This window comes from Corvus kubaryi, unplaced genomic scaffold (genome assembly GCF_017639235.1).
Source record: "Corvus kubaryi isolate FWS band 111438036 unplaced genomic scaffold, C.kubaryi_AGA036_p1.0 split2-37374, whole genome shotgun sequence".
Classification (NCBI taxonomy): domain Eukaryota; kingdom Metazoa; phylum Chordata; class Aves; order Passeriformes; family Corvidae; genus Corvus; species Corvus kubaryi.
In genome coordinates, this window is record NW_024582082.1 from 4,248,831 (window position 1) to 4,272,663 (window position 23,833).

At 44.7% G+C, this 23,833-nt stretch overlaps 2 protein-coding genes across 3 annotated transcripts in view; both read left to right on the top strand.

Annotated features, from left to right (window-relative positions):
- The first annotated feature begins 32 nt into the window (after positions 1–32).
- HNRNPA0 (heterogeneous nuclear ribonucleoprotein A0) lies at positions 33–2,923 on the top strand. The gene has a single exon (XM_042014644.1). The coding sequence runs from the start codon at positions 359–361 to the stop codon at positions 1,292–1,294; it is 936 nt and encodes a 311-aa protein (XP_041870578.1). The 5' UTR covers positions 33–358; the 3' UTR covers positions 1,295–2,923.
- Positions 2,924–14,110: 11,187 nt separating this feature from the next.
- Positions 14,111–23,833, top strand: part of KLHL3 (kelch like family member 3) — a 51,086-nt gene continuing 41,363 nt past the window's right edge. For both annotated transcript variants that reach the window (XM_042014510.1, XM_042014511.1), the window contains exons 1-2: positions 14,111–14,211; positions 21,772–21,888. In XM_042014510.1, the coding sequence (XP_041870444.1) occupies positions 14,198–14,211; positions 21,772–21,888 (131 nt within the window). In that variant the 5' untranslated portion in view covers positions 14,111–14,197. The remainder of the gene's footprint in view (positions 14,212–21,771; positions 21,889–23,833) is intronic.

Consider the following 23,833-nt stretch of genomic DNA (forward strand, 5'->3'; position numbering starts at 1 on the left):
TCGAGGGGCGGGGCTCCCGGCGGCCCCTTTGTGTGGGCACCAGTCGCCGGCCGCGCTCCCGAGAAGCCGCCGCCGCCATTTTGTGCGCGCCTGTGTTCGCCCCCACCCCCGCCCGCCTTTCCGGGGGAGCGGCGGCACCGGGGACGTCCCGACTGTGCTGCCGGTCAGGTGAGGCGGAGCGGAGGCGCCGGGCCGCGCCGAGGGAGCCACTGCCGGCGGCCGCCGCAGCCGTGAGGTCGCGTTGCTTGCAGGGGGAAGAAGCGGCAAGACGGAGCAGGGGGGGAAAAAACCTCCGGAGCTGCCCCCAAACAGGAGGAGGAGTCTCGGCGCCAGGCCCAGGCGCGGCACCGGCGGCAGCATGGAGAACTCGCAGTTGTGCAAGCTGTTCATCGGCGGGCTGAACGTGCAGACCACGGAGGCCGGGCTGCGGGAGCACTTCGCGGCCTACGGCACGCTCACCGACTGCGTGGTTGTGCTCAACCCGCAGACCAAGCGCTCCCGATGCTTCGGCTTCGTCACCTACTCGGCGGTGGAGGAGGCGGACGCCGCCATGGCCGCGTCCCCCCACGCGGTGGACGGGAACGCGGTGGAGCTGAAGCGGGCCGTGTCCCGGGAGGACTCGGCCAAGCCCGGCGCTCACGCGAAGGTGAAGAAGCTCTTCGTGGGCGGCCTCAAAGGGGACGTGGGCGAAGGGGACCTGGTGCAGCACTTCAGCCAGTTCGGCCCCGTGGAGAAGGCCGAGATCATCGCCGACAAACAGAGCGGGAAAAAGCGCGGCTTCGGTTTCGTCTACTTCCAGAACCACGACGCTGCCGATAAGGCGGCCGTGGTCAAGTTCCACCCGATCCAGGGCCACCGTGTGGAGGTCAAGAAGGCCGTGCCCAAGGAGGACATCCAGGCGGGCGGGGGAGGCGGCGGCTCTTCCAGACCCTCCCGGGGAGGCAGAGGAGGAGGAAGGGGTCGGGGCGGCGGCGGCTCCGGCAACCGGGATCACAACGGGCTTTCCAAAGGAGGCGGCGGCTACAACAGCTACGGCGGCTACGGCGGGGGAGGAGGCGGCGGGTACGGCTCCTATGGCAGCGGTTCCTACGGAGGCGGCGGCGGAGGGGGAGGCGGCGACTACGGCAACGGGTACGGCGGGTTCGGCAGCTACAGCCAGCACCAGTCCTCCTACGGCCCCATGAAGAGCGGCGGAGGAGGTGGAGGAGGGGGCGGCAACTGGGGGGGCCGCAGTAACAGTGGACCGTACAGAGGAGGCTATGGTGGGGGAGGCTACGGGGGCGGCTCTTTCTGAGCTGGAGCGCCCATACCCATTGAGGGGGGGGCGTGGAGAGCCCTCCCTTCGATACGGGGCAGTTTCTAAATGGTTTCTCCCCTCATTCGCCGAAGGGCAGCTCCTTTTAAATGCCTCCCTGCTGTGGGAGCGGCTCCTAAATGCCCCCTGAGGGTCGCCTCTGCTGCCTGTGCCACTTCTTTCTCTCTGAAGATGGACTGGGCCCCACATACACATATTTTGTGTTACAGTCATTGATGGACTCTATTTTTTTATTATTACTTGGACCTTGGTCGTTTTTATACTAGCAACGAAAAATGTCTTGTTTTCATTTGTTTTTTGAGGGGTGCGGGGTGGGAAGTGTCTTGCTGATCTGGAGTAAAAACTGGGGAGGGCTAGGGGGGAATTTCCTTTGTTGTAAGGACTCGATACCTGGATACTACGTTTTTTTCTACAAAAGCTACTCGGATCCCATGACTGACTTTTAACATTTCTGTAAAGGAGGAAAAAATGGTTTTTACGTTTTTTATTTTTTAAATAAATCATTGTGTTCATTGACCTTTACACGTCTAATTTTTTTTCCTAGGATCAATTCCGTACGGTTTTAAGGCTTTTCTAGGTTTGAAGCAAGTGTTCCTCTGCTTTAAAATCTGTGTACTTAGAGTAGTAAATACTTTGTTGCCAGTAAAGGTCTCAACTGACTTTTTTGCTAGTGGCTTTCAAACACTTGACAGAGAAATTTTTGAAGTACTAATCCCTGGATGTGGTCTGTTTTTTTAAATATTCATTCTCACTTTGGCATTTTGTGTGCATCCACCATCTTGTACTAGGCAGTTTGACGTGCTGACATAGTTGGTCAGTTTTTTCTATACGACTTTTCCATCAACGTATGTACTGTGTAGTTTTGAAGAAATAGTTTGTGTTAAGCATGTGCTTCATTCATATAAAATGTTCAGAATTTCTTATTGCTTAGTTTTCAAGTCCTCGGTTTGTCTGTGTGTGATTCCTTCCAGGAAAGGGTCGATATTTACCCCTTCTATTAAAGGCATACTTGTTTTCCTAGCCCCGGGTTAACAGACTTCACTTTCAACTATTGTGCTTCCTTAAAGTTCCCTGAGAACTCTCACAGCTCCATCTACCGTCAGGATGGCAGCCCCGTGCTGTGGGCTTCCTTAAAACAGGAGTAAAACTGGCTTGCTAACAATTGTACCAGACTTTGGAAGGTTATTTTATGCCACTAGATGACTGGTGTAGAATGCAGTGACATCTGCATGTGAATAAAGATGGGGTCCCTGATTACTGATGGGGAAAAAAAAAGGAATGGGTTTGCAATACCTGCCTCTGCACGTAATTTAAAAAGTAATAATTGCAGTTGCCCATATTTCAGAAAGTGGTGATCTAAACTGTGGGCAAAGAGCTCTGAGAATGGAGCCAGCAAGTGTACCAGTAACATAGGTGCTAGTTGTAAAGCAAAAGATATCTGTGTAGTCTGCTTGATTAAAAAATGTATATTTGTAGCCCTTTCACGCAATAGAATTAAAGTTTGTTGTTTATTAAAAAGCATAATGTTTTAGGGGAAAACTGCCTTCCTGCATAGAAATATAGAATAGCAACGTTTATGGATATCAAATAAAAGATTTGAATTCCTTATATGCTTGAGTGAGAGTATATATGCTGTGGGGCATGGATTTTAAAAGTACAAAGTTATTTTGACTTCAGGTTTCTAAGCTCTTAGGATGCTGGTGTTTCATGGGACTGCATCATAAAAGCTGCTTTTTGCTTCGTTCCAGATATGCAAGATATTAGACATAGTTCCCACTGATTCCAGTGAAATGTGTAGGGCTTGGTGCTTCTGGGCTGAAGGATATTGCATGAAATTTCAATGTATAGTTACTATTTGGTATCAATCTAACCTGATGACGATTTAAATTGAAGTGAGCTTTGTTGCTATTAGAAGTGAAACTGCATCAACTTAATTACCTGTGTGAGCTTAAACAGGACAATGTGTTGGTATCATCAGGATTTAAACTAAGAGCTGAGTGTCCTCCTGATTGTGGTAATTTATGGCTCTTGCAGTGAGACTAATTCTCTTTGGCTTAGCTGAGCCAAATAACTTGCTGTTTGCAATTAAATTGTAATTTTTCTATCTCAAAAGCCTGTTAGTCACTGTTGTGCACCAGCATCATTCATACGTTGTTGTAAGTCAAGTTTCAGAGTTTGAGTTTGTAAAACACTGCAAGTGCCAGCTCTTGTTCATGCACAGCTTCAGGTGGTTTTATTTAAGCTCACTGGGCTTGAAGTCTTTTTCTGTACCTTTGCACTTTACAGCCATGTTGGACAGTCATCCTTGAACTTCATTTGAAGCACAGTTTTCCTGGTTTTAGCTGAAACGAGCTACAGAGTTCTAGGTCGTGTGTTAGTTTGGGTGTATGATTTAGTCCCTTGCAGTGGTAGTTGCCTTAACCTTATTAAGGGACAGCCTGGTTTGCAGAGAAATGGTTAAGTTCACTTTTGTGATGTGTCTTGTCATTTGACTTGGGAAGCTAAAGGTTTATGCACCAGCTGTTGCTTTATGGTATTTTCATGTTATGTGCTGTGACAGGATATGTTGATACTAGAAATGAGTAGGTTTTTTAAAAAGTGACTTTGTGTGTGAAATCTGACTGTTTGGGAACTACTGTGCTGAAATGTGCTGTTACCTGTGTGCAATAGTACTTCTGGGACTAATGTCTGCTAAGACAAAGAGCTGATCCCAGAAATTGCACGTGTATTGGGGAGTAGGCTGCCTAATGTCTCCCTCAAAAGATTGTCACCTGTTTAACAGTGTTCTCTGGTCACTTGAGTAGGTGGCACTTGCTCTCCTCTGACCTCTGGTCTCTGGGGAACAGCAGCTTGTGACCCTGCAGGTGACATTGGAGAGGATTGTGTAAGTGCTGGTTGGCTAAGGGGCAGCTACGCTAGGGTCTACCATGGAATATAGAAAAGTGCAGATCTGTATTGGTGGAATAAAAGACACAGTGACTTAAAGACTCTATTGGAATATAAACCTGTTTCTAGTACAGTTCCTAGTAATAAGAGATTTGTTGATAAAGCTTTGCTTATGTGTTAATGATATTTAATGATTTTCTGACCCCTGGGTGGATTTGTCTGCACAGAGGTGCATAGGAAGAACTGAGATGAAATAAGGTGTATAGCTGGCATGTAAATAAGTTTGTGACTTCACAGTTGTTTTAGGAAGGTCACGAAGATAGAAATAAAGTAACTACTTTGCTGTTCCTTAGTTTCTAGTTGAGTTCTGAAGTTCCTATGTCTGAAATTATCTCAATAATTTAATGGCCGCCTGTTCAGGACCAAATGCTGGATTGTGTTGGTGTCACCTGTGAGAAAGTAAGAGCAATTAGTTTGCTTTCAGCATTTAATAAAGTAAAAGTGTGGTAGTTTTCTTAAAAAACAGATGTTCCTTTATTTTTGTAATCTGCATGACCAAAATGAAATTCCCAAAGCCAAAGTTTTCAAACTACAGTGTCACTGAACTCTGTGTGTTGTGACGTACATACAGTTTTTTAATAGTAATGGGTGTTCATGTCTACTCTAAAGTATAATTTGTTCTTGACTTGTAAATTTTATTTGGCTAATAAAACTAGCCTAACTTACACTTTCATAATACTGACTACTACCGCATTAAAAAGAAACATGCGAAACACGTGTATATGTAGTGCAATGATACTTTCATAAGTCTGTGGAAGTACCTGCCACGCGTTTGGTTTAACATGAGGTGCTGAAAAGGTGGTTTAGAACAGTGGTAACAGCTCAAACAGCTTCGATGGCTTTAAATCTCTGTGGGTTACTGATTGTGTGACACACTTGCAAAGTAAAAGCTGTGTCTTGCCCTGCAGGCTGCGGTAGTGTAACTTGGGTGGACAAGCCTTACCCTCCAGAACTGGGCAAGCTTTTGGGTTTGTGTTGTGTGTGGCAAGAGTTGCAGTGCAGCTGTAGTCCAGGCTCCAGTACTGGCCCTGGGAGTCCTAGTCCTGCTCCCAGGAGCTCAGCCCTGTGGGGAGGGGGGGTTGTGCACAGCTGGGCACTGACAGGAGGTGTGCCTGACCTCTACCAGGTACTTTGCACATACGGACTTAACGACGTGTGAAGCAGAAATAGTTAAAATGGCTAAAAACGTAAAGTTCTCAAATGCTTTATGGTGTCCTTCCCCCCCTCCCCTCCCCCGCCCCAATTTAGATCCCTGTAAAGCAAATTTTGCTTTCATTTAGCATTGAAAGATCTAATTGGACAGTACAGGTCAGAAAACTGGTTTATTATCCTGCCCTGCCAGCTGATACTACTATCCCAACATGGCATTCCCACTGCTGCCAAAAAGGGTCTGAGCGAGAGTGATGCTGAGGACCTCAACCTCCCCTTCAAATGTGAAAAGAGAGCAGCTTCCTTTTCCCATATAACTCAGAATGTTTATTCTAAAATAAAAAAAGTTTGTCTTAAATCATTATGTTGTTAATTAATCCCGTCCTTTAGGACTAAAAATTATTATTAGGACTTATTTTTAGGACCCCTCTGATGTCCACACAGTGAACAAAACCCTGGTGTGTTTTGTGAGAATGGAGTTTTGCTCCTACAGTCTGTGAGATGGTTAGGTTTCTGATAGAAGACACCTTATCAGAGCCTTTAGATTATGATTGTTTGACCTGTTGTAGCCACTATCGATTAGTGTTTATCATGTAATCAACCACATTTTTGTACCACATTTATGTGATTTACAATGTTGCAGATCTTTCACTTTCTGAGCTATTTGGAAGAAGGCATTTTCAGTGGTTTTTCAAACTGTCTATGGGTAATACTGTGGATTAATATGAGGTGATTGAAAGTCTAACACCCAGTTTTCAGTCTTTCACACTAGCCAGAGGCGTAGTTTACCAAACAATGGGTTATTTAACGTGTTTTGCATAACTGGTTCTGTGATCTGGTGTATGTGTCCCTTAAAGATGAGTTTTCTGCTTGTTAGTTTTGTATTTCTTAAGAATAAAACAGTTGTATCCCTGCTTCACTTGAAAATGTATTTCACAATGCAAGCACACCACAAGGAGTTCTGAACCAGCCCGAACAAGCACTATTTGCTTTTGTTGATGGGCATTTTTTAGGTCTCCTGTTGAAGCTATTATTTCTGGTATGTGCATGCATATGCACACACAGACGTTACCTCTACTTCCACTTACCTTTAATGAGTATTTATTTGTGCTGTAATGTAAGCATTACTATTGATGAGTGTCAGGTGTGTATTTCTTATTACAAGATGGAAGTCTTCCTGCTATGTATGTTGCCCTAGGAATTTTGCATTATTTACCTATATACTAGGACTTGTAAAGGGGCTGATGGAGTTGGGTGCTTTTCTTGCTGTTCACTTTGACAAATCCTAGTCTTTTTACCTTCTCTGCTCCCAGAACTCTCATAAATTTCTATTATATATAAATGGGCAGATATAGTCACTTTTGAACTGATATGTCTTGTTCATATGATTCTCAGAGTGTTTTAATCCTGTAAACCCTATATTCTCCTTAAAAACACCTCTCTGGGAAAATGGGTAGTGGGAACCCTGAAAGAACGACGACTGTAAAGCTGTAGTTCACTGCAGAAGAGAGACATTCTTCAGATTTTTCTGTTTCCTGTGGTTCTATCTACTGAATAGACTGAACAGTTAAAAAGATGGTACAGTTCAGGTCTAGGCTGTAGCAAAAGAAAAAAACCAGCCAGCATAAAAAATAAAATTCAAGTACTGTTGTCTGTCCATGGTTCAGCCTTTGCCAGTAAGAGTCCTAACCTAAAGCTGCAACAGCATTTTAAAGTATGCTCTGAGTGTGGTTAATCTTGGTGTAACTTCCTTTTGCTAAAAGTCTTTTAGGCAAAGCTGCAATGTTGCCTGTTGCTGTTACAGTAAATGCTGGGCTTAGAGCACTGGCTATTCTCAGATTGTCAGCCATCCAAGGAACCAAAGCGCCTTAACTTGGAAACCTAGATGTCAAGCCCAGGCAGACTAATAATGCCATCTGTCTGAGGCATCTGGATATTAACCCTCTTAGCATGATGCTTATAGTTCTATTCCCAAATGCTTTCACAGATGGAAAATACACAGATTTGAAAGAATAGTTCTTCTTTTTTTTTTTTTTAATTGGACTGTGTTGAGCTATGTACCATTTTGGTGCATATTATATTCATTAAACCAATATAAATACCTCTTTTTATGACTAATGCAGTGAGGAATCTATGCCAATTTAGAAAGGAATTACATTTCTGGCCAGAAATGTGTCAAGATGCACATTTGCTCACCACCATCAAAGTACCAATCACTGATTAACATTGCAGAAAAATTCCTTAGAAGCAAAACGAGCTGATGAATCTGAAAGTTCATCGTTTCTTCAAATGCTACTTTGTACCATGGAATTGCCAACTGGTTTGTCTCACAGAAGCCCTGTTCTCCTGGGAATGCTGTTAGTCTGTAATCTAGTCAATATAAAATATTAATATCATCTCAGTCTCGTCTGTCATTTCTGTAATTTTTTTTGCTTTCTGTAGCTTTACAATGGACTTTCCCTCTTTTGTAAGAAAATTTGCTTTCCACAAAACCCTGGGGGGAAGGAAGCATGAGTGTAATCACTGCAGGCACTGATTGGGAAGAAGAAAGTTCAGGAGTACTGAACCTGTTTCCAGCACAGACTTGGATTAAAGCAGTGCTAGGTAAAATGCATGAGTAGTCTGGGACTGGAGGTTCATGTGCTTTTTACTTTTTCTCTGTGGATCAATAATATTGTTTTCTTTACTGCACACTAACCCAGCCCCAGTGGGAAGCCTCCCTCTCCCAACCACGCACCCTGGTGAAAAAATTGCAGCATAGGCAGGGCATGGCCCTGGGGGGAGTCTGTGATTACCTTGTTATTGTATACAAGCACAGCACTATCAGCTGTGTTTTGAAATAGTTTACTCCAGTTTCATCCTCCAGATCCCCTCCCTCCTCAGAAGGGATGTCCTCTGGTTTCGGGCTCACTGGCTGTTCCTGGGCTGGGTCAAAGCATTGTGAAAGATTCCTGATGCTAAATTCCCAATTCTCTCCTTGTGCTTATTTAGTACCTCTTCAGGTTTTAGTCATCTTTTAAGTTTACTGATAAGTAACAAAATTGGCTGAAGTCCTTCACTGAGATTTCATTTGGGCTTGTTTGCTTTCTTTCCACCACTGCTGTAATAATGATGCTCCATTTACTGGAGAGAGCTCCTTCGAGTCCTGATTGCAAATTTAGGACTTCTCCCCTGGGATCACTACTGGACTGCAGGATGTTTGGAGTTGTCATTGCTAATGCCTCTTGCACAGGGTGGTTAGCAGCTGCATTCTGCAAGAATATTGCCAGCTTTCTGCTGTTACTTTCGTGGAGGTGTATCCTCCTGAAAAAGAGGGATCCCCAGGAGCACGAGGAGCTCCAGCCCTTGTAGTCAATGTGCCTTTTCTCTCTAGGGCCATCCATCCATCCATTACTTTCTGTGGTCTTAAATGCAGGCAAATTATTTTTTCTCAAATGACATCATTTTGATGTTGTTATGAGAATTTTCTTTTACTCACCCAGCACCAGTTAAAATCTCGACTTCCTCTCTGTGGTATCAATTTGACTTTTAAATCTTTGAGGCGTGAGCTTGGTGATGAATCAGCACCACGTGTGTTTTGGAAATGTTACGATGGCTTTGTGTGTAGGTGGTGGCAACAGGGAGCTCTTGTTTCCCATATTTTAGGGAGTCAGATGAGAGGGAGTTGAGAAACATCACCTTCGAAAGGAAGAGCTGGGCTTGTTTTATTGCTGGAGTTGCTCTGTGCCAAAAGTGTTGAAACAAACTGATGCCACACACTCTCTAATGCCTTTTTAAAGTGTGGGGTTTTTTTTCGCCTTCACAGGGTGCACTTCTGTGTGAATGAGAGGATGGGAAAGCTGAGCCTTGAAAAGCACACCACAAAAGTCCAGTAAGTGAACAGAAACCTGAGCCGAGCCCCTGACATACAGTTCCCACTCTGAATATGCTATGGAATATTGAACAGAAAAAGAGGTTTGCCCAGAAAATACCAAGCCAGGACAATGAAGGTCAATTTACCTGTGAGGAATATGCTGCCTGAGACAGGGTTTTCTGTTCTGGTAAAATAATGTGCCTGCAGAAACAATCCTGTCTAAATTTTTGTGTTTGGCTTTTGTGGGATTCACTCATTTATGTTGATGTTGCAGCACATTGTGTTATGATATGAAGGTGATGGACTGTGTTTCTTGGCTTTTGCAAATGTTTAAAAAAATGTTTAAAAAAATTCCAAGAAGAGAGGAAGACAATGAGTGTACAGGAAATAACAGGAAAGAGACTTGGGTTATGGTGTTCAGATCCTGAATGGGAAGAGCTTTGTTTATGGTGTTCTCTCTGAGTTATAGTATACAAATATTAATTAAGCCATCCATCTTTATGAAGCATACAGATAATTTGCCCTTATTACAGAAGGTAGTAGTGGAAGCATTAAGGGTTGTATTATAAAGATGAAGAATCACATTAAAATTATATATATTAGAAAAATTTTGGTATAAAAAAAAATCCTACTTTTTGGTCCATAGCCTAAATTTTCCTCAAGTTTGGTCGTTTTCTCAGCCTGTAGCGAGACCTGTACACTCAGTAGGTGCAGACTCTGAGGAGGCAGAGGGACTTGGTAGCATTTAGGCAACTGAATACTGGTCTTTGCCTTTGTTCCAGTGCCCTCAAGAGTTGTTTTTACAGCTTTCTTCCTGATTTTTTTTCCCTTTTGAGCACTAAATTCTAAACAATAAAATCTATCTGAAAATCTTGCTGCAAATTTCTGATAAATATGTAATATGACTACAGGGCAGGAAGTGTGTGCCGCTGACACAGGTGACTGTGGGTGACATCCATGGCTTATACTCCAGGAAAGAGTCTGAAGAGCAGCAGGAAGAACATTTTCAGCTGGTGGGTAACTGCTGTGTAGGGTGAGCAATAGAATGGCTGATGCCCCCGAAATCACAGTTGGGAGGTGAAGATGTTCACGGGTCGTTGTTCTAAAGGTGGTAATGTTATTATGAAATTGTTGGAACAAACCCACTATTTCTACAGGAATTGTGATTTATTCAACAGACTAAAGGAAAACTATGTTGTAAAGCTGGATTGTGCTGGCCGGCACAAGCAGGAGCAGGGAATGGGATGTGTGCCAGCAGAGGGCAACAGCCCGGAGCGCCGCTGGAGATGCTGGTGGCTCCTGCAGCATCTCCACCGGGAGAGCAGACCCCGGGGGGAATACTGGGGTGGGTGCTCCAGCCCCTGCTCTACGAATCACATGATTTAGAAAACAGTGCTCCGGTGGGAGTCTCTTACGGCTTCAGCTGTCAGAACATCCCTGATTGCAAGCCAATTTAGAAAGTTTTGAGCCTTGCGATAACTTGGATTCCTGTGCGCTGCTGTAGTAGGTAAATTTTAGCTGCTGTTTTGGTTTTGTTACTGAATTCTAGCAGTGGCTGGGCAGCAGACACCCTCGGGGCTTCTCTGCTGAGGCACCTCGACCTCCAGCTCCCTTGGGAGCCAGTGCAGTACTTGAGTACCACCTCCAAGTGACTGCAATTAGCCCTGGAGGTACCAAGGCAGCTATTCCAGCAGATACCTTATCTATTGCTTTTCATATATGAATGCCCTTAATGAACCTTTTCCAAGAAAACATATGATCTAAATACAGATCTGTCTAAATGAGTATTTACTTAATTAGGATGACAAAATAAGCTGGAAGGGACTTCTGAAGATGATCTGGTTCAAAGAACTCTCAAAGCAGGACCAGCTTCAGGGTGAGATCAGTTTGGTCACTCAGACATAAATATATATACACTTAATAAATGCATTAATAAAAATAAACCTTTATGTTTACATGTATCAACATATATATTCATCTAAATATCTATATCTCTAAAAAAAACCAGAATGAAAAATAATTTAGGCTGAGAAGATACAGCCTTGGAAGCTCCCGTGAATGCAGTGTTTTATGTACACCTTTCCCAGCTCTTCAATGCTGAAACCATAGATTTTTAAAGAAAGGTGATTAATGATTTCATGGAGGGGATTATGCAACTAAGCAGGAGAGCTGCTAAAGATGGGAAATTGCTTATGTATGATATGGATCTCTGGAGCCTGTATATTGGTATATAACTGGAAACAGGTATGTACAGGGGAGTGAAGTGTTCCCGAATTGTTGTTTGTGCTGTATTCAGGCTGGGTGATCCAGTGATTCAGGACTCTTCCAGTTTGCCTTGCAGAGCTAGGAAGGATTTTTCCCAATTTGATGCAATTTGCTTTCTGCTAGGTTTTTGGGAGGTGAAGCGACTCTTTCAGGCTTCTGCAGAGGCTGTGGAGATTGACAGGGTGTTGTCTGAGTGTACTGGGGCTCTCCACAGAATTAAATTCTCATAAGCACTCAGTGTCCTCTCCTTATAACCTCAGGGTTAAACCAGCTGCTGGATTTTGGGCCAGGAGAGAGTTTTGGATCAGATTGGTAGGGATTGTTTTTATTCCCTCCCTTTGTGCCACTTTTATTAAAGAAATTCCTTGCTGCTGTGGAGACACTGGCAATGCTTTGCTCTCTCGTCTCTCCGTGGCTCCTTGGAACTGGGGAGTTTGGTCTTTCACTGTAGATCTGAAGATTGTCACAGGAATCTGGAAAGCTTTTGGTGGGCTGAGGGATGGTGGGACTGGCTAGAACAGGTGCTCTGGGGACCTTTCTACCCTGAGCATTGGTTATATGGTTGTCAGTTATTGAAGGTAGATTAGATGTAGGAGGAATTTTTGACTACTTGAGACTAGGAATTTTTGAAAGAGGCTGGAAAAATTCCACCCATCAGGTGTCACTAACTCCTTTTGGCTGAATGCTTTTTCAAGATACCAGTCTTTGCACTTAAAAACAAACAAGAAATTTTTGTCTTGGGGTTGTTACCCAGTCATGATTATTTTGCAAGGCTGCTATAAAAATAATCTCTGATTACTGGAACATGCTTTTGTCCCACTCCAGCAAGGACTATTCACTCTTTTGCTCTTGTCTGTCACTGGGATTTACCTTTCTGTGGTTGCTCTCAGGATTTGTAGAATCCAGTGGTACACAAGCCCATGGGGCAAAGCACATAAGAAGGTATTGCTGGTTTGGTTCAATTTAGGTGCTTAGCTTCCAGGCTGATTGGAGTGACATGTAAATTTTTAGGGTGAAAGCCTAATATTTTGTTATTGGAAAACTTTGTGTTAATAAAAATACACTTTGCAGCAATTTCAGACTTGCTCTTGTATCAGAACTTTTTATGATTACTCAATGGAAACAAGCTCTAGCCCTCATTTCTGAGATAAATTCTACTACGTTTATATAGTTCCTTTTTCTCTGGTTTGAGCTTTTGTCTTGCAGTTTTGCATGTTGTGTATCAACAGTGTAAGACTGGACATGGGGAAAGTACTCGAGGATCTGGATGTTTTAAACTGATAGTTTAACAGGATTCTCTAGGGGAAATTAAGGAATTTTTCCTGAATTCTGTGTGAGGTTTGACTTCATGGCTTTATCTGTATTTCTTCTGTTTATGGGTAGGGTGCCAAATGGTGTTTAAATAGCAAGACTCTCAATCCCCATGTGTCTTTGATAAAGTCCTTTAAGTTTCAGGTATGTTAAATTTATCTAAAGAATGAGGGTGATGAGTAGTTAAGATTCTCAACGAGATTATGAAACCCTCCTATGGAAGGTACAATAGCATCTGTTCAATCATCACTGCTGATACATTTTAAAAAGATGTATGAAACGGGCTGAGGACATGGCTTGAGGAGAAACATACAACAGTGAGGTAATTTTATTTACAAAAGAGATGAAATGGCATCTTCCAAGAGAAATCTCTTGATACTTCCAATTATCTTTCCCTTTTGCACAAGAACATTTTGTGAATGGATGAGTAATGAAGAAGGCAAATTTTCTTGTCTTTAATACAATTAACCTCTAAGGCCTCACTGGTGCAGAATGCAACAGAAAAATTATTTTAATAAAATGAGGGGGAAAAAGATTTATATAAAAGTCTGTGCATTTGTATCAATCGGAATAAAAATGACAAATGTAATTTAGTTCAGTGCTTTAGGCTAAATAGCATCTGCAGTTGAGAAGGACCCATGTTGCCTATGCAGGGTGTATTTGGCCTCATAGATTGCATAAAGGACAGGAAAGTTTTGATAAATTGGGGAACTAGAGGCAAGATCTTGCTTTCTGCGGTGGGAGTGGGGAGACTTAGGAGGGCTGGGATCCTCTCTTTCCTCACCATCACCACTCCTCTCCTGCGCTGCCCTGTGCGCGAGCTTGACCTCGGGACTGGGGATGTTCAGTCACTGAAACTTTTGTCCAGTCCGTAGATTGGATTGGGACTGAAGCAGTTTTGGGCCACTCGGCTCCTCCGCCGCCCCCTCCTCAGACAACTCCCGGGCGGCGGCAGTGCCGTACGGCGGGCGGAGGGAGGGAGGGATGCCCGGGGGCCGGGGGCTGCCCCGCGGGCTCGGCGCTGCCCGTGCCGCTGCCGGCGGGCTCCGCTCTCCGCCGGGCCGGCTCGGGGCTGTCCCTGACCTATTTCGCTGCCGCAGCGGGGCCGTGCCGGCGGCGCCAGCCGGAGCCGGGGCGCGGAGGGCGCTGTCGGGGCGGTGCTGCCGTTGCCCGGAGACGCTCGCAAGCCCCGCCGGGGAGGGGAGGGGAGGGGGCTGCGCGGCGGCGGCAGTCGGTGCGGCGGGGCGCGCACGGCACGCAGCGCTCCGCTCCCGCAGGAAGCGGCCCGGGGCGGGGGCGGCCGCTCGCAGCCATGCCGGGCCCGGGGCGCTGAGCCGGCCCCGCCGCCGCCCCGCACAATGGAGGAGGAGAGGTGGGTACCTCCGCTAGCCTTTGTGTCCGCCCGGAGCGCGGCGGGATGGGGATGCCCTTCCCCGGGGTGCGAGCGATGCGGGGCTGTGCGCAGGAATGCGGGGCGCGGCTGCGGGGACCCCCGCTCCCCGCCGGCAGGAATGCCTCCTGCGATGGGCGCCCGCCGGGCTGTTCATGGATGTTGCAATGTCATGGTGACAGGCGGCTTCGCCCCGCGTGCCCACACCGAGGCAGAGGAGGGGGTTCCGTAGGATGTGTTTCGGATGTGATTAAGGACGTGAGGGGGGCAGGTCGGGGGGCGTTCGCTAAAATGGAGGTGCGGGGCAGGGGGCTGGGATGCAGGACGTGGGGGTGGGATGCAGGACGGCGGGGGGGTAGCTGCCCCGCCGGCTCGCCTCGCCGGCACGATGTGCTGGGCTTATGTGTGCCCTGCCTGCGCCTGGAACCTCGGGCAGCCGACTTCGGCATTCCGCTGAAGACAGACTCACTGATACTTGCTGCTTTTTTGAGTCATGAGTGAAAATCCGTAATATCTGTGAATCCTTCGGGGGTCGATTTTCCAGCAGCGCGTGTGGAAGCCGAGCACTGTGCGGTGTTAGGGCAGTGCAGGGGATCCCGCGTCTCCCTCGCACGGTAGCCGGGCCGTATAGACTTTATTCCTGCCAGGCGGCTCTATTGCTCCAAAACCTGCGGGAAGAAGTGTTTACCGAGTCGACTTAATGTCCACTGAACCCATAAAAGATACTATCGCTGCGCAGGGACCTAGTGAATGCCAGAGAGACGTTCAGTGTTTTGGCTCTGCCCTTATTACTCCCTTCTGTCAGGTGCCTTTCACACACCAGAAGCTACTTCTGCTGCTTCAAATGAAACATTAAACTGGTCTGAGTTTTTTTACAATATTCTTTTAAAAACAGGATATGCTGAGTGCTTCCTTTTGTGCTGGTGACCTTGCAGGGGGTAGGGGAACAGAGAGGGGGCTTGACCTGCTGGTAGGACTAAATGTCAGGGCTTGACAGGAGTTTTGTTTAAATATGATACATTAGAAAATTAAGCTGGAGTCAACCCCCAAATTCTGGAAATTTTCCTTCTGTTGAGGGAAAACATTTGCAGCAGCCTGTAGGAGTTGTTTTCCAAGCTCTAAAGGGCAGCTTTCTACCCTTCTGTGACTCAAGGGTTGTAATTGTTTGTGTTTTTAACATGCAAAACCTTTCATCCTGCCACATTTCTCATTGTAGGGCTTCTGCTTCCTGTAATGGTGCCAACAGTCACCTCTGAATATTAATCCAAATATTAATTAATTGCAAGGGCCTTGAAATCTTAGTTTGTCACGCTAGATGCCAGCTCATGGAATGGGATTCCTTTTTTTTTTTGCTTTTTTCTTTATTTGTATAAGTGAGCCTGTGTTTGAGGAAGTGGAACAGAGCTGTTTTGATACCCCAGGCTGGGATCATCCTTGGCACAGTTGCTTATACTTTTTTTTTTGATGGTTACGAGCAATGGTCTCATTTTGACTGGAGGTCTTTTTCCGGGGATACAGTGGTGAAAAAGCCACTAGGAAAATACCTGGACTATTTTACCTTATCCTGTTGTTTCCAGACCATCTGTTTTTAGGGCATGAAGGACTATCCCCATCAGCATGTTCTCTGCCTCTGGAAGTGAGGAATGATTACCCAAATTGCTGCTTGCATTTCTAATTTTCAGGAAGAGGAAGGCAGTCCTGAACTGGTTACGGGCAGTAATGTTGTGGGGTTTGACTCTTGGCAAGGAAAGCTGGAAATATTCACCTGCTTTCTGGTTCAAAAGGGCATGGTGTGTGGGGCTGTGCTGGGGCTGCTTTGCCTGCTCGGAGCAAGTCCTGGGAGGAGGTGTTTAAAAATGACCTTGGTGGGCGAGCACGGTGGGCTCAGTCTGTGCTTATTGCTGTGCTTTTGCCCTGCATTTCAGCTCAGATCTGTGTCAGGCAGACTGGTCCTCAAATTTTACACTTGATAACTTTCATAACGTCAGAGTTCCCCCTGGTTTTTAATATTTCTGCATTTTCCATTTTCGTAGTCAGTGAGGATCCGTGTTACTTGTGCTCACATCACCTCTGACTCTGGTCCCAAGCCTGCCCAGACTCAAATATCCTGTTAACTTGCACACCCAGGATGTTCAGTGGTATCATGTGCCCATGTCATTGCACATGAGCAGAAGCAGCTGGGGGCAATGGAGATTTAACCTGAAACACTCACATTTGGTAATAAAATATTTCAGAATCTTGGTTCTCTTTTACTGTGGTGATAGGGACTTTTATTTTATGGAGAAATTGCAGAAGGTTTACAGTTGGGCATGATACTCTGGTTCTGAATTTGCAAGATGTTTTTGAGTTGGAATAGAAAAAAACCTCTGGAATGTTAATTTTTTTTGGTTAAAATATTAAAACCCCTGTAGTTTTATATTTGAGTGAAGGTAGTCTGTGGTATCTGTTTGAGAAATACAATATTTGCCTTTGAAAGCAAATGCTATTGTCATATTTAAGTTATTTTGTGTTGTTTCCATTACTGACAGCAAATACTTTTCTTCTCACTAGTTCCCAAAGTCTTCTTTCCCCTTGAGGTCTCCTTTGATATGAATATCCTTTCGGGGATCTGCTGTATGCCAACTGTGTATTTTCCTAAGCTAATGTCTCCATGTTGATGCAGGCACTGAAAAAAAATCAACAAAATAGGACAATAATATTGCTATTAAAAGAAAAATAATCCTTTCCGTTATGCTGCCTCCCATATGTTTTAATGATAATGCATTTCTCTGAAATCCTCTCAAAATCCAGTTCAGTATGTGGATTCCTTCAATCACAATTTTTTGAATGTCTTTGTATGTACCTAAAGACAAATTCAGAAATTGCGATTTTTATAACTATGCCGTTACACTGATAGGTTTTCCTTACTGTGTCTGCCTGACTCCAGGAATAAAACTATTGGGCATAATGTATTTCTCCTGTTATTTGGGACATTGATTCTAAACAGAGAATTAGGCCATTTAAGGTAAAATGAGTTTTCATTTTGCTTAGCCTAAACCAGTATTTTGGTCTCCATTTACCTTTGTAGAGGTGTTAAAGTTTTGAACACTACTAACTGCTATTGGGCACCTGGCATATTTTTAGATCAGAGTGATGTCAAACCTCTCAGAAACTGCAGATTAACATTTTCTGGTGATGATTGCTACATATCCCACAAAGAAGCTCCATAGGCTTTGGAAATTTATGGCTAGCAGACATTTCTAAATTAATACAAGGATATGAAGCCCCTACAGTGGTGCTGGATTGCCCATGCAGGACACTGATCCTGGCTGAGTCTTTGGCCAAGCTTGTGGTGCTGAGGCTCTGTGGTGCTAGGGGACAACCAGGAGAGCAGAGCTCAGCCTGTGGTGCTCAGGCAGGAGAGGAGAGCAGCTCCCAGAGATCCCCCAGGACGCACAGTGGGATGAGCCTGGGCTGGAAATGTCTGGGGACCCATCACCTCCCCAGTGTGAGCCTGGTGGTGGTCACGTTGGATTAGAGCTGAGTCCAGAGGCTCTTCTCCCAGAAACATGAGCAGAAACTCGTCCTTCTGTGCTCTGAAGGAGAGAGTATTTGAGATCTGCCCTTCCTTCAGGATGAACTCCCGGCTCCCGTAAAGCCAGTGTTAGAATTGGATTTGGCAGAGCTGGGATTTTTGTTCCTGGGGTTTACCAGCTCTCTGCGCGGCAGTAATCTTGCCAGCGGACAGTTTATCTCTAAGGAAGGCTTTTATTCTTTCACATAATCTACAAAGACATCTGTAATTACTGCTGGTAACTACGGCAACCCAACTTCATAGCTGAAACATGCGGGCAGCAGAACGGTGGGTTATGGGTTTTTAAAATACCTTTCTGTCAGCTGAGTTGTGGCCACACTTGGGCAGGAGCTGGGCTGTGAACCCTGGCAACCTGAGCGCAGCTCTGCTAGGGGGTCCTGGAGAGGAGAAACACAGTGTCAACAGGGTAGTGATTATTAGCTTCACTGGCCTAATTGGGGACCCTCAAATCAGGGTTCATTTGTTCTACTTGGGGACATCATTGAAAGGCCACGCAGGAGGTGGCAGTGGGGTTGGCACTGTCTGAAACCAAGAGCCTCTCTGCTCATTTTAGGAGCATCCTGCTGTGTCTGTAAAGAGGATGTTCATCTGGCCCAGGGAAATTAAATCATTTGTCCATTCACTCAGTGCACGGCCTTGGATAGCCCAGGAATAGAACAAATTGCTCCTGGCAGCTGGCTCATGAGTCCTGCTGGTGTAGTAGGACATCAGCTTGGCAAACATGGGGGGATGTCCCTGTGGTCATGGGGTGCAGGGGCTCCAGCGTGTCCAGTTGGTCTTGGCTGGTATCTTTGATCAGAGGACCCTATTCCTCCTTTGGTTTGATCCATTAAAATAACAACAGGGTAATAAATGTAATAATTCTTAGCCTTGTGGAGGGAAAAAGGTCAGAAAAAGCTGTGAAATGTAATGATTTGGTCTTCTCAGGGGCAGCTTTTGCTTTCTGGCAGGTTGCATGTGCTCAGAGCATTCAGGTTCTTGCATTTTTATGTTGGAAATGCGTCAGTGATCTCTGAGAGTATGTGCATGGAGGTGTAAAATATCTCTCCCAGATAAAATCATCCTCTGTCCATTACAGGAATTCTATGGAATCAGTCTTAAAGATGAGTTAAAGGCTCTTAGACATTAATGCTTCAAATCTGTTTTTTTTATGAGTCACTTGGAAAAAACTTTAAATAGCATAGCTTGATCTTTTTTGAAACAAGTTTTTAACCAGACAATCTGCGGTATTTTCTTATGTTAAGCCTTTGGCAAATTCTGAAATCTGCCCCTTTTAATTATGCTGAGGATGTCTCTTAGGATGTTTTTTTAAAAATTACCTTTCCTGCTTTTTAGGAAGAGCTGATTGATCTTTTTCCAAAATCCTAAAGCAAGTTTTTTTTTTGCTTTTAAAATACACAGACAAATGTTGGTGGAGTTGAGGCTTTATAAAAGGCTTGTTGACCTGACATTTACTTTGGAGTTCAGTGAAACTTGCTGTGTCCTTTGAACAATATCTTTTGCCAGTGGAAAAGTTTGAACATAATGAATCTTTGGTCTCCGGCACTGGAGAGGTAATAGATAAATCTCAGCAGTGCGATTGTTCTTATTAAAGAGCCCCCATGATTTCTGTGTGCATGGCTTGATTTTGGGTCTGTGAGGTGTGTCTGTGGGGCTGTTCGGGGCAGTGTCCTGTTGTGATCCAGCTGTCCTGCCCCGGGAGCAATGGGAGTGGCTCTCCCTGACGCTGCCTTTCAGTTTCACTTTCTTTTTTTAATACTTTTTTCTTTTTTGTTTACTTTGCTTGCTTCCTGTACGCGTTTCAGCTTTGGAGCCTGAAAGCTCCGTGAAGTCACTTGCACTTCTAGAGCCTCGTTTTTCCCTCCTTGGCTCCATCGTGCCACGGGGGCAGGTTTAGCTGTTTAAAAATCAAGGGTTTATGCTGGGGTGTTTAAAGCTGTGGTCAAACTTCACCTGGCCTAAAGTTTCAACGAGGGCTTTTGATAGACACAGCACTGAGGCTTAGCTGGGTTTGGCCGTGTCCCTGGAGTGATGAGGCTTCCTCACTGCACTGTGCAGAGCTGGGGAAGAGCCAAGTGCCAGCACAGCTCCATGTCCATGAGCACCTCTGGCAGTATGTGTGGCACAAAATGAGTTCAGCTTTCTTCAGGGATAGAAAAGCTGTTTGTGTCGTTGCCTGGTACCAGTCCCTTGAATACTGAACATTTAACACGAGGTATTCTCCTTTCTGTTTTTTTTTTAAATCCAGCCATACTAAGCTAATTGGATGACGACTATAACGGAGTCTGGGAAGTTGTCCCCCTCACTGGGACATGTGCTGAGTGATGTTGTGCTCAGCCTTGTGGCTTCACTTATGACTGAAAATATTTCACTTGCTCAGCAACCTGAAAGAATTGGACTTGGCTGGTTTTTGGCCTTTGTCTCAGGCACAAAGCTGGAGGCTGCTCAGTATGCAGGCGTGGATTCGAGCTGTGTGCAACTTGGCTGCTGCTCAGCCTCTTGCTTCTCGAGGCAGGAGAGTGCAGCCCACCAAAGACTGCTGGGGGGGCAGAGAGCTTTGTGTGGTGTCAAGGGACATGGGGATGGTGACAGCCACTGGTCAGGAGCAGGCAATGGGGAGGATGTAATGTTCAGCAAGGGTCTCACACTGTCAGGTGGTTGTAAATAGCAAATAATGTGTTTTTCAAAGTGCAAGTCATTGTATGTAAGTGTATGTGTATATAGATCTATATGTGCATGCATACACACCTTGACAGGGGCTGACGGGGTATTCTGGGAAGGATCCTTCCACACTGTTTTACTCTTCTTCAGACATCACCTTCTGGCCATCAGTAGAAACAGGATGCTGGGCTGCCGAGACTGCTGGTTTAACCTGATTCAGCCTTTTTTATCATGATAACAGCCCAACTAGGAAAGCTGGCAGGGAGGAGGGGACAAAAGTAAAGGAGATTGTCCTTTGGAAGGGAAAGCTCTGAGAGGGTCTCCAGTCAGGCACATGGGGTGATGGAGTTGCCTCCTGACATCTGCCATTCTCTTGGAGTTGGCTTTTGACAGGACAACCCTCCTTGACTTCTCTTGTTTGCCTTTGCCTGCGAGGGGTTTGAGGGGTGAGCCACGGGCACAAGCAGAACAGGGACCTGCCTCAAAGTGCTGCTTCTTTCACAGGTGGGAGCCTTTAGCTCTGAGTGATTTCACAGGCTTTTGGATCAGGGAGATGGAGATATTGACCTGCTGTCAATTGTGTGTAAAGAGCAAATGCTCCCAACAAAGTAATGAGGACACGTATGTGCCTTAGGCACCTGTTGGCCTGATTAAACACAGCACATAGCTGGGTGCCTCTGGTTCAACATTACCTCTGTAGCTGGTGGTTCTGGTAGGAAGGTTTAATAATTCATTCCATATGTTTCAGTGGCAATAAATAGATCTGTTTCTGAAATGGAAATGGGATGTGGCTTCAGTAAAGGTTTGAAAGCTGCACAGGGAGTTTTAATAGCCCTTTTCTACTTCCCTCTAAAGAAGATGTGAGTCATGTATTGTGTGCTTGCCTTTTTCAGATGGGACATTGAAGACTAAACTTTTTCTCTGTATGAATGTTAAAAAACCCCTGGTACTCTTGCAGTTCCCAGTGCTGAAGTCTATTTCTATTCAGTGAGGCAATTATGTTCTGGCTTGAATTTCAACTTACACTGCTTTCCTGGCCTGAAGCCTGTAAGACTGGGCTTTGTCCTCAGGTGTTTGGCACTTTTTTCTTTTCTTCCCTGCTGGCTGACATGTGGGCTGAGTTGGCTTTCAACATCCATGCAGAAGTAGCTGCATTTTTTGATGCTCTTGATGTGGAGAACCTAAACTGACTAACAGACTTGTGAGTAAGTCCATGCTTAATACCCTGTGCTGCAGTTTTAGGATGCTTGTTTTTCTAAAGTGCCTTTTAATCAAACTTTCTACTCCATTTTTGTTCCTGTTTTTAGCATTAAGCAGAGTTCCCGTTCCTCTGAGGCAGCTGAAGATGAAAAGGACCAGCGTACAGTGACAGTCAATCCCTCTCACATGAGAAAGGCTTTCAAGGTCATGAATGAATTACGGAGGTACACTTTTGACTTACTGGGCACCCTCTCTGGTTTAGCAGAATTGCGCTGGTTGAGAGACATAGAAAATAGTCTGTGCCATCTTTGTTACAGCTAATGATTGCAGGTAGAGTATTGATCAACAAATAGGAAGCTAAAATAAAGTCCTTCTGTGGTGGGCTGGTCTCCCCAGTCTCAGACCTCTGTCTTCCCAAAAACATTACCTGAGCCACAGCCTTCATTCACAGATGATAATTCGTTTAGTCTTTTCCATTACTTACAGCAAATTCAGCTGTAAACTATGTTCTTAACTGAGGTAATGGTCTGAAACCCAATAATAGAACATTACAGACATTAAGACACCTACACATAATTACAGACCAAAGATTATTAATGTACTGTTCTTAGTCTCTTTGACTAGCAGCATCACTCAGTCTGGGCTTAGCACTCCAAAGTAAGGGGCAAAAAAAAAAAAAAAAAGCAAGTACTCAGGAAGAATGTCAGCTCTCTTCTTGCAAATTGAAAAATCCTGATATTAGTTAGAAGAGAACACCTTGGTCTTTACACAGTTGTGTGGGTACAGGGAGAACAGAGGCTGAAAAAATATCTCTGAACACAGCTTTGAAAACTGCTGTCATCACATCAGCAGTGTGGTGGCAGTGGTTCAGCCTGAGTTGTTTCTCAGTTGCTGTTAACCCACAAACCACACAGAAGTTCAGTGAACATTTCTCTGACTAGTTCATTGGACTTACTCACCCTTCTAATTTTAAAAAGAATTCTTATGGAAAGTGTGTGTGTGATACACATGAATGTATGAGCTCCCTAGCTGTCGAGATGATGTGGTGAAAGCAGGTAACATCCTTTGCTCTTCCTGCACACTCCAAGTACTCAAAAGATGCTGTAAAAGCTACTTATTCTCCATGGATTAAGTAGTTTCCTAATATACAAGTTCTCTAGTGTGGAGAAAGATTGGAAACGTTTCCTTCCGCAGATATCTGACAGTGCTTCTCTGTTGCGTAGGAACAGAATATGGAAATATTGTAACAATTACATGAAGCAGGGTATGTTGTAATTTTTTTACTTATAACTGGCATCCTTCTGGTCCTTTCTTTGTACTGAAAGCAAAGGATCTGAAACTAAAGGCTTGTGCAGCTACATTCAGACATCTATTGTGCTACTATTATTCCTTTCTTAATTGAAGCATAGTGGGAATCAGTGGAGACAGACAATGTTTCTTAGTGCCTGTGGTTAGGTATCTTGGGCAATGCTGAACAGATAAAATGTAGTAGACTGAAAGCTGCCCTTAAGGACCTGTATAATGTTTTCATCTTCTGGCTACTCTTTTTTTTTTTGTTGGCTCCTGCTGCTGTTGTGGAATATGTGGTTTTCACATCTCTTCAATGTGCACTGAGCTTGGGATCTGTTCAGCTGTCAGCAATCAGTGTTAATAGATACCTTGAATAACAATTTCTCTCTTCACATGCATCCACAAATCTCATTCAGAGGGTCTAGAAAAGTCATGCTAAGTCTTTAGCCTATATACTATATAGAATCATGGAATTGTTTAGGTTGGAAAAGACCTCTAAGGTCATTGAGTCCAACCCTTAAACCAGCACTGCCAAGGCCACCACTAAATCATGTCCCTAAGTGCCACTTAGGCTTTTTAGTTTGAAAATGTGGATGAAATTATTTTATGAGTGGTACTTTTGATGGCTGTAGCCCAAAGAGGAATTGAACAGAGCACCTTTTACATAAGCTAAAAGAAATGAGGAAGCTTCCATTAAGAGGCTCTTAGAGTTCCCCTCATTGCCCTTTCCCCTTCCAAATTGGGATGAATGTAGAGTACAGACTGCCAGTTTCTACTTTCTTCCTGTTTTCCAACTGTAACCCTGCATTTCACAGCTGTTTTGTTCACATATTTCAATATATGGGGAAGAGACATACCTGGTCCATTAGAAGCTCTGTG